General features: G+C 38.7%; 1 protein-coding gene across 1 annotated transcript; it reads right to left on the bottom strand.

The window, feature by feature from the left end:
• Positions 1 to 1,325: 1,325 nt before the first annotated feature.
• LOC306764700 (cytotoxic granule associated RNA binding protein TIA1-like) lies at positions 1,326 to 11,160 on the bottom strand. The gene is made up of 12 exons (XM_079251910.1): positions 10,969 to 11,160; positions 10,146 to 10,242; positions 9,831 to 9,929; positions 8,935 to 8,989; positions 8,704 to 8,791; positions 7,735 to 7,810; positions 7,404 to 7,512; positions 7,215 to 7,310; positions 5,262 to 5,346; positions 4,701 to 4,839; positions 4,097 to 4,248; positions 1,326 to 2,627 (listed from the first exon to the last, which is right to left on the bottom strand). Exons 1-12 carry the CDS (start codon positions 10,992 to 10,994, stop codon positions 2,489 to 2,491), a joined length of 1,161 nt encoding a protein of 386 aa, XP_079108036.1. The 5' UTR covers positions 10,995 to 11,160; the 3' UTR covers positions 1,326 to 2,488.
• Positions 11,161 to 11,389: the final 229 nt, after the last annotated feature.

Raw genomic sequence — 11,389 nt, 5'->3', positions numbered from 1 at the left:
ACAGAGGAAGGTCCTAAACTGAACAAATGTTCATTTAGCAGCAGTTGGTTGGATGAAAATGTGCTGTTGGTGTCAGAGGTCAGAGGAGAATGAGCAGACTGGTATAAGAAAGGCAACAGCAACTCAAATAACCAGTCACCAAAATTATCTCTGATGTAATAAAAAAGAAAACAGTACCAGCAACCAGGTGGTAAGAGGAGACTGAAGGAACAGTAAATGTTAAATATTTTGCAGTTTTTACTTTTATTATGATTATGAGAGTTATATGAAACAGCAGGTAGAGGCCTCTTCCAGTTTTAAGGTTTTAAACAACAGGTGACAAGAAAAAAATGTAATTTTGTCTGTACTACGTCTTAAGCTTAGATAGATACATAAACTAATAAACTTTTTTTTTTTTTTTTGTAGAAACGTAGGTCTACCTCACGATTTAACAGTTTGTTGAATCAGTTAACTTATAACATGCTAAATAAACTGTTTTCCTTTACAAAGTTACAAGTCTCTCACATTGCTGTGATGCAGCCTAAAGCAGGACATTTACACAGCAGGGCAATCAGTCACAGACCCAGCAAGTAGAGTGGCGTGATGACAACTTATTGATGTCAGACTGCCAGCATGTCAGGTCAAATCACACAATTTCATTCTAAAGCAGGGGTGTCAAACTCCAGTCCTGGAGGGCCGCTATCCGGTAGGTTTTTGTTGTTTCCCTCTACCAACACAGCTGATTCAAATCAAATAGATCCAGCAGCTTCTTGTCAACCAATTTTTGAGTTTCAGTCAGGCGGGTCGGAGCATGGAGACAACAAAAACCTGCAGGATAGCGGCCCTCCAGGACTGGAGTTTGACACCTGTGTTCTGAAGTAAATAGATGAGGGAAGATCAATAAGATCTTAAGGGACACATGTTGAACGCAGCTCTGCTTCACTTGATTTTTTTGTTGCCTTTGAAAAACAAATAACCCAATCCCCCGTTGAGAACAAGGACAGCCCCTAAAATAAGTCGCAATAAATTTGACTGCTGAGGACAGGTGGGAGTCCAGTTTAAACCAGGTACTTTAATATGTTCTTTCAGTTTGGCAGACATGGAGGTGAATTTTACATTCAGTGTATGTTCAGGGGCTTCTTAAAGTTGAGCATCTCATTTCAAAACCATTTGTGTTACCTAGTAATAAATCATTGAAAGGGGGATCCGAGACATTTTTAATTTCAACCTGATTTTAGTTTACCGATGAAAGCAGCTCCATGAAAAAGACAAACACAGTAAAGTATATGTGCATCAGCATTTTAATCGGACAAAGCAAGAAAACATTGATTACAGTAGCAGTCGTTTCTCAGGGCTAACACCTTTCTAAACAAAAGGGGTTGAAAACATCTGTAGGCACTGCCTAATTAAAATGAGGATCTTGTCAGCTAAAAGAAACCAGCTCTATAAGGCAACAGTTATGATGTAGGCCTCCGCATTTCTCTGGCAAAAAGAGCAAGTGAAAAGGTTGAATCCACTCAGATTTTTGTTATAAAATACTGGCGTTTCAATAGGTATTTAAAAAAAAAAAAAAAAAAAAAAAAAAACCATCAGTTTTCAAACATACGTGTTCAACTTCTAACATTTGAACTGTGTTAAATTTAAGTATGCACTGCATGGCAATGCTTTCTTATCCCTGCATGGAAGAATTGTGTTCACTGTGCCACTGTCACGTTGGATAGTGCCACTCTGCTACGTACAATGTTGGGAGTTAACTGTAAAATGATCAAAACCAAACCGAAAGTAAGCACCCACAGTTAACAGTAGCATTTTACTTACATCGTTTCAAATGGATGAAAGGTTATTTACAAATGCGATGAGACGATTTGAGGCTGTCAGATATGAAGGAGAAATGGAATGCAAAAAAGGAAACTCTTGGTAGTCAAATTTGTCTATTAAGTACAAGACAGGAAAAAACTGTGCAATATTTATCTGCCCTTACAGAGAAACAGCAGTGGCAACAATCCCTGCACTTGATTTTAATCCAAGAGAAAATTAGAAAAATATTTAACAGATTTCCATTCCTCAAATAACGAGTTCACAGCTTAGTGCTGCTCCAATATCAACATAAAAAAGAAAGTTCCTCTGTGGCTGTCAGAGAGAACTGATGTGAAAATGGAAGCAAACTGTAAACCCCCCCCCCCAAAAAAAAAAAAAAAAAAATCTCCTTTACAGTTTATTCTCATTTACAGTTAACTTAAAAATGGTAAGAGCCCTGGATTGTGGCCAGTCTCGCCTTCCGCAAAGGTGTGTAAATACCCGTGTGGGTCAAATCACTGATCCCTGGCTCCAGTTACCTCAACTCTTCATGAAATTCCATTTACATTTCACAGATGTCAACCTTTTCTTTAGGTTCCACATCCTGTAAAAAGTCTTAGTCCTGCCACAAATGGAGGTGTTAAAACAGCCCCCGCAGGGCAGCGCGCAACCAATAAGAGACTGTTGACAGATCTCCCACCCTGCCCACTTTTCAGTGTGTGGGGTATCCTGCGGCTCCCATACCGGGCTGGTTGGCTAGCATACTCCCATTCAATCCCTGTGTAGGCTCCATAACCCCACCGTTACTGATGGCGCTCATGCCAGTCCACCCAGCACTGGCCGGTAAGTGACTGCAAAAGATGAGGTAAAGAGGGAGAGAGAAAAAGACAAAATGCCAGCAGGTTAGAAGAGACAAGGCGAAAGGGAGCCAAAAGAGGCGTATTAGATTGACTAGAATCTGAAGAGGCTAGAGTGAGAACAGAAAGGCAAACAATTTAGTTATGTCAAGTTGTGAGTGAAGAAGTTTGGGTTAAAAAAAAAAAAAAAAAAGTCAAATAAATGGAAACCAGAAAGTAGAGGGGCTTTTTCTAAGGGATTAAAGAAGGTGTCATTTGATTACAGATGGGTGGACAAGCAAACAAAAAGCAAACAGGCAAAGCGCAGCAAGCTAAATATTCCTTTCTATTCCCTCCCAACTACTGGTACTCATTAACATAAAGCCGTTGTGACCAGCCCACAGACAATCAAGCCACAGTTTACCTAGACATCTTCATTTCCTTCACCCACACTTCTATATTTGGCCAGATAATATAACAAAGACAGAAAACGCTCACCTAAATTACAAGATGCTTTAAAGCTTTTTTGTCATTCAAGAAATAAAGTTCTCTTCTCAAACATCAACTCAGACAGGACTAGCTTCTGTCCTAGGAACTGTCCATTTACTATAGATTTGGGAAAAAAATTGAACACACCGTTTTCAGTAATTATCACATCATACCTTCGTGTAGAAACTATACAGTTGTTTACCAGTAATATTAGACTGTCAGCAAATTAAGGTTTTTCCTTTATTACTTGATTGCACACATTACTGCACATTGGGCATCTAAAAACAAAAACTGAAAACCATTGTGATACTTGACACATCCTAATATTCATGTACAGCTCAAATTATTACAAATCAATGAAATCTAAAAGAGAATAATGTAAAATGCATCAACATGTTGGAACATACAAAATAACAGCCAGGCACACACTCCTGACTCACAGTGGACAAAGTTACACAACAGGGGAGTGTCATTCATGAGCAAACTCCCCCAGGTGTGGACAAAAGGTGAAAACTCTGCACTGTTCATTTACTACCAGTTGTGCCCATTCGGTTATTCTTAGACTTGTTGAAATTGTGAATTTAGCTTTTTTTCCCCTAAGTTTAATAAAGTTTTTCATACATTTATTGCCTTTAACTATTGTGGGCTACAATACAAGAGAAACATTTTCTATCGAACACCTCCAGGTGTCAGGACGTGCTGTTCACAGTTCGCAGTTATGATGCACTGAAAACTTGTTAACAGCTAAATCTAAGCTAAATTGTGTGTGTGCGGCTTCAATCTTCTGAAGATGAGGATGGTGAGGATCTGGCGAGGGGAAGAGGGAGCAGGTTGGCTGGGGGAGGGCTGGGGGTGGGTTACTGCTCTCGCTTTCTCTTGAGATGTGGACAAAGCTGGCTCTTGCTGCCCAGTCTTGAAGAGGGGACCCTGGTGATGGTGGTGGTGGAGTAGGAGGTGGTGATGAAGGGGAGCCCTGTGCACACTGTGCTACTTACTTGAAGCCCTGCTGGTTCCAGGCCTGGCCATAAACACCGTAGGTAGGAACTTGCCACCCATTTGGGACATACTGGCTGATTTGGGGCCCGTTGCCATACCACTGGCCCCACTGGCCATAGGGCTGGGCAGCAGCAAAGCCGATCTTGTTCTGCTGTAAGGTTCAACACAAGAAATATGGTTTTAGGTTCACACACATGGTCTTGCTTCTGAACATTTGATAGTAACATTTCTCTTTGATATCCAAAATAAATAAAATAAAGGTTTCTGAAAAACATGCTAAAAATCCCTGCACACTAACTATACAACATCATAATGAGTCATACAACTTTAAAAAAAAAAAATACACACAAATATACAGTCTTTTCTACACTTAATGTATGAGGAAATGTTTTGGTGGCCATTTCCTACTGGGAATTTACTAATACGAAATATTTTAAACACATTTTTATCCAAGACAACAATGTTCATCAATGCTAGCACGTCAAATGGAGAAAAATATTTCTAAAAAGCCCAAACCAAAAACGAAGAACCACATTTTTCTCTATAGAAGAACTCCAAAGAAGTCATTAAGCACATACTGCTTTTTCTATCCTGCACCCTTACCTGGGGCATAGACATCTGCTGCATAGAGCTCATCATGTCCGGGGTCTCTTTACCCCAGTAGCATTTCACTATGTGGCCCTCTATCGAAGAGCCATTCACTGACACAATGGCATGGGCTGCTGACTCATGGGAATTAAACCTGGATACACACATGCAGGGTGAAAAGAGAGTAAAGAAAGCTTGAATTCAGATGGCAAACTCTGATTGGTAAGTTATATCAATATAAAAATACCAAACATTACTCTTTAACTTCACCAAGTAATGAAGTTAACTGAATTTTCTACACTGGAAGACAGAAACATGAACATAGCCTGACGCAGATAGTTCCAGCTAAAACCTGAAAAACCTGTTCTTGGATGACAAACGTGCAGCTTAACACACAAGCTGAGGTATTTCTCAACCCTTGTCATGCAACATTGTAGTTTCTCTCATGTAAGGTACCAAAAATTACAAAACATCTGTGCAAGTGTGAGCGTCTCGAGTCAGCATCAAGCAATGACCTTGCCTGAACAAAGAAAGGGGAAAGCAGAAAGAGAGGAGGAAAGGAAAACTTGCACAAACCTCACAAATGAATAGCCTTTGTCTGGAAAAACTCTGATTTCCATGATTTGTCCAAATGGGGAGAAAGTCTGTCTCATCAGTTGCTCTGAAACAAAGCAAAAAGCAAGAAAAATGTATAACTCCCCACATTAGAAAACCCTCACTGGGTAAGACACATTCCTGGACACATTAAGGTTCATAGGCCCAACGGGATTTAGCTGAAAAGCCTACAGGACTTTAAGAATGACCTTATGACCCTTAGTAGATAAGGCTTATAACCTAAGCCTAGCTAAAAATTGTGTTGTAGAGACATGAGCCAACTTCCCACCAGCTGTGTACTCTGCAATTAATGTGCATCATAAAAATCATTAGTTTTGATGCTATTTACACATTTCTTGGTCATCCTGAGCTCATGAACTTCAAGCAACATTTCACAGTAAACCAAAACCAAATTGCTGTGCAGAACATACCTGAACAGCAGCTTTTAGCAAAACCAATGTAATGGTGAACACACATGCAGCTGCAGTGAAACAATGCAGAAATGTACACACACACAGTCACCAGTGTGAACTTGACCTAAGACAGTGTTTCTTAATCCTGGTCTTCAGGGCCCACTGCCCTGCATGTTTTAGTTCTTACTAACTCCAGCACAACCGATGCTGATTAACTTAGCTGCTTGTCAAGTTCTATGAAAAAATGATAAAGAGCCATTGATTTGAGTCAGGTGTGTTAAAGTAGGGCTCCCTATAACACATAAAGGACAGCGGGCCATGAGGACCAGGATTAAGACACACTGACCAGCAAACCAGACTGCAAACCAGAGAAGGACTTTGGGGGTCTTGATACCACATTTAAAAAGTTGTAATATCTTTTGGGGGTGATCATAATAACAGAGAAAGAGCCTAACTTTCAGTCAAGAATGAGAAAAATATGCAAATCCATACTAGTTAAAAACAGACCTTGAGCACAATTATTCATCACTGATTTATGCTGTAAATTGCAGGAGAGCTTAAAACAGTTTTGTGTGATAAAAGTATCAGTATCCTTTATGTGTTGCTGCCTACTGTGGGGGAGTGGGAGGTGCAACAAATACTGTACAGGGTATGCTACGCATTTTCCCTTGTAATCACTACAGCAGCATTTATAATGGAAAAACACCAAGAGTCTACAGTAGTTTCAAATGGCTTCTCGCTTTCTTGTGGCCCATTCTCTATGTTGTGTTTTTTCCACTCTTTTTGTTTTGGGACACAGATGTAATGTCTGGAAGCAGTGGGGTAGGCTCAAATTGAAACATAGCCCCCCCCCTACCATAAGCAAAAGAGCTTATTATAGAATTTATTGTTATTTACGAATATATAAAGAGACAATTGCATACATTTTGACAGATTTTCCACCTCATAAAAATCTTCCAGACATAAGTTGTCCTGAAAAAAAAAAAAAAAAAAAAAATCAACTAATCAGCAAACATTTCAAAGCAGTTGCTGTGCATGTGGGCCAGTGAGACCATACCTTTCTACTAGCATGTTTGGTGCTTTTCTTGTCACTAAATACATAAATAAAAGCAGTCTTCATATCAAAACAATAAAGAGAATTATCTTAACATTGAATGCACATCAGCATTAGACTTTGTCTCTTACTTTTTTGCTGTATCATTACGTTTACCAGATAACATTATTTAAATTGGCATGAAAATAAATGATTTAAAACTAAAAATTTGGAACGACTTGCTCAATAATAATCTGTAACCCAGCTAACACATATATTCCTGCAAAATATCACAGAGTCAATCTGTGGCGATGCAATATGTTGTTAAACCGTGTGATGCAAATTCCTAGATTAACGTCACAACACATACAGAATGCTAATTGTTGAAAATGGAAAGAGAAAAAAAGGTTAAGTATATTCAACCTAATTTAGGGATTTAATGTTAAACTTCAGACAATTAAAATGGTGGTCCTGGGAGTTATTAGCTACCTGTAAGCCCTGAGCTGACTCCACCACAATACACGGTGCAGTTACTGGGGCTGGACTGACTCATGACTTCATCAAAGGATAGGTGCTTGGAGTTACCTGGTAGAGAGAAAAAAAAAAAAGACAATTATACTGTTAGCGCATTAATTCAACATGCTAAGCAAACAAAATATGTACATAGAGACAACCCACTTTCATAGGTGCTCTTTGGGGCAGGGGGCTTTCTTGTGGCCCAGTTAGTTCGAATCTGTCTGCCTCCCAACCACTGACCCCCCATGTGCTGAATGGCATTCTCTGCATCCTGATAAAAAAAAAAAAAAGAGAGAGAGAGAGAGAGGATCTGGTTTATTTACATAAAGCTGGAACCCAACAAAAGCTGTGCACAAAAAGGGACAAAAACTACAAAATAGACAAGACAATGTGCTTGTTTTCTAAAACAAGACGTTAGAGGATGTTTCATAAAGAGGATAATGTTTTAACAATCCAAATCATTAACGTCAGTATCAAACGGATGCTTGTTTACCCATTTGTTGAAGAAAGACACAAAGCCATAGCCTTTAGATTTCCCTGTAGCCATATCTTTCACAACACGAGCATCTCTGTGGACGAAAACATCACATTCAGCAGATCAGAAACATCCAGCTAAACAAGTTGACTAAGGATAACGGTTCATCTTTCTTCCATCAACTCTTTCAGTTCTCTTTATCTGAACTTAACATTTCAAAAGACATTGTAACACCCACTAGTTTGTGGACCGCTACAACATAGCTTTGTGCTCTGCATTACACCGTTACCATCTTGGCCATCATAATCTCAACGTAATCATGTTTCTACAAGAAAAGTGAAGTTGGAGAGTCATGCTTAAAATGGGATTTTAACTGAGATCTTATCTTCATTCATTCGAAGAATATTTGCAAACAGACCACCAATACAGGTTGGAAATAAACAATGCTGTCATGATTTCCTCTGTGAAAAATATGTTAATTTAGTATTTCATGAGAATTTAAAAATAATTCAGGTTAAAAAATGGTTGAAGCCAATGATGTTTTGGAACAAACACCTAATAGCCAACAGAGATGATGCAGTGAAGCCAGACGAACATCAGCTTCATGTTTAAACCTTGGTGTCTATGTCTATCTTTTATAGAGTCTATAGCTAAAAAAAAAAAAAAAAAGTTTGCTTCTTCTCATGTCAAAAACCTTTTAAATAATCTGTCCTGTTACACAGATTAAAAAACAGTGCATTTGGGAAAGTTGACCCTTTGAACGTTGGGCAGAACTGATTGGGAAAAGAAAAATAAACATTGCCCTGCAAATATAAATTCCTCAACAAGCATTCGATAAAAGTACATTGTACTCAGTTTCTTTCATTGCAAGCATGTTTGCTGGTGTAACAAGCATAGCCTCACATTTCTTCCAGGTATCAGTATACAGGCTGTCCCAGTTTTAATAAGTGCAAATAAAATGACAATAACTGTTTATTTGAAACTTACGATATCCTGCCAAATGGACCGAATGCAGCTTTGACGTCTTCTGTGGTTATTTCTGGACTGAGGTCTCCAACAAAGACATGAAAGTGATCTATTGGGGAAAGCATTGTCAAGATCCATCATTTGTTTAAATAATAAATTTGAAATTATTTACTTTATAAGATTGTTATTTCAAATCAGAAAAAATATTACATTAAACAAGTAAAGCAAGTGTGCTTCTTAATAAGTACTTACTACTTGTGTCTTTTTTCTGGCTAGTTGGTGTTGTGGCCCAGTTCACTTTGACCTCCTGAGACAAAGAAAGGACAAGCCAGGTGGGGTACGTTTGTATCATTAAGCAAAAGCTCCACTATATGGGTGAATTATTCCAAGTGTTCAAACTTGGTTATATTTCTAAATTACTGTACTCTAAAACTCCCATCTTCTTTTGAATATTAAAAAGTAAACATGAGTAAATAAAATCTTTAGCTCTCAGATATTTGATATATCCTTTGAAAATAAAAAAATAAGCTATTGAAGGATCAATATATTAGAATACTACTACTATGAGTGATTAATAGACATAAGAACATAATGATATACATATTTGTCCTAAAAACAGTGGTATTGCAATTGAGGACCAGACTAATTTAAGCACTTGTTTTATGTCATCAAAGTGAAGCCATATATCAACCATCCAACAGTATTTCCACATCATTTTATCTGACCTTGTGGTCTAATAAATGCTGCAGATTCTAATTTTAGAGGTCTGTTACTTTGGCGTAGACACATTTACTTTACTATGCTTCTTCTGAGAGTTATATTCTTCATCATGTTATGTTAAATCTCACTGCTTTTAACATTCAACATTCAAGAAACACTGATAGCAGCAACGATAATTCACCAAACACTTTGGCTTAAGAAGCCAAAACAAAATTTGTTTTACCTGGTAGCTGCAACGATTTTAAATAATTTTGTCCCTAGATCTAGATGCTTCCCCTCACTATTCAGATTATTTTATTCACTGAACAGAACATAGGTGTAAGTGGAGCACTTGTTTTTTATTGGTTTGTTTTTATAAAGTACACAACCTTAAAATTCCCATCCAGATCCCACCCGTCCCCACTCACCCTGTAGACACGATAGCTTACCTTACCCATTATTTTCCTTCCATTCATTGCTGCTAATGAGGCAGCAGCATGCCTGTGTTCATAGAACTCCACAAAGCAGTAGGGATCATTTCCAGCTGTCTGTCAATGGGAATACAAGACTGGTATTAAACAACAGGAAAATCACTAAAGTTGACTAAAAGTTATCTACTGTTGATTAAAGTGTCAGGCCTATCATGACCTATTCATAATGGTGGAAAATAAAGGGCACATTTCTTCAGGCCTGTACCTAGATCCTAGCGCAGCATCACAGTTTCTCGTATCTAGCTACATATGCAAATTATAATAAATACTCACATCAACTATCATTTTACAGCTTTTGCAGGGTCCTATCTGCGTGAAAACCTGCAGAATGAGAGGCTCGGTGACATCCCTGGACAGATTCCCCACATACCTGCGATCCAAGAAGGGACATGGTGAAGTGAGTCTTTGTCAAACAGGAAGTAGCATGCAAACAAAGGCTAACACACCGGGCTAGCAACGACCACAACAAATCCTGACATCTACATCAATATAGATGTGAAAGGGGAATAAAGCACTGCCAGAACATTATCTCCGTTTTACACAAGCAACTTCATGACGGTCAGCCCTGCATTAGATGTGTCCCGAGCAGTCACTGCGAGCGTCGACGTGGCTCGTCTGCCAGCTAGCAAAATACATCGCTAGCCGGTTTTTACAGGCCTCTAGCTAAATGTAGGTGGCAAGCGGCGCTTCACAAAATGATACCGCTTCTGTTATATTCCATAAAATGATTGTCCATTATTAATTAAACACCACAACTGAGTTCAGGAAAATTAAATGAGGTTATGTGCTATGGATTACATCTTTAGCTAGTGGTGGCTGACACAAGCTAGCTACGAGTTTCGTTTTCACCGTTCGGTACATTTATAAAGATAAGCCAAGCTACCTTTATATTTTCCAAAAGGTTTTGTTTTAAAAGCTCTTTAAATGTGTCACCGTTTCTTATATAAAATAGAAATTAAACGTAAGTAAGGCTGTGATCTCATATAACCAGGTAAATCAGCTTTTACTTGAACAACAACGTGGAAACATTTCTGGGCTGCAGTAACTAGACGAAGCCGGCGCATTCCAGGACATAGACGGGGCCAATATTACTCACAAGGTTCTGGGTTGATCGTCCTCCATCGTCAAGTTTTAGTGGTCGCGTCCCGTAATGTCTTTATTCCAATGACATACAAATAGTTTGTACTGAACTTGAGCAACCTCAAACGTAAATCTTGTGTTTTCTAATAAATTATATAAATTCGGGGCAGATTCCCGTCTCACAAACACACACACACGGCAGACAGACTGAGTCTGATGCAAACAATAGGAAGTTGAAGATGGCGGAGGAGCGGCGTCAGCAGCAGCGTCAAACTGACTGCGCGCTGAAATAAACCCAAAACCAGGCGCTCCTTCGCTCACACAAAGATGTGCTTCCGCATCTGCTTGGTCAACGTTGCGCACATAGATATGTGTTCATCTTAGAAAAAAGAAAAAACAAACAATGTTAAAAATAATATTTATATGATAGTGATTGT

Source organism: Telmatherina bonti (genome assembly GCF_933228915.1).
Source record: "Telmatherina bonti genome assembly, chromosome: 13".
NCBI lineage: Eukaryota > Metazoa > Chordata > Actinopteri > Atheriniformes > Telmatherinidae > Telmatherina > Telmatherina bonti.
The sequence above is the reverse complement of the archived record's forward strand: the minus strand, read 5'-3'. Positions and strand labels throughout refer to the sequence as shown.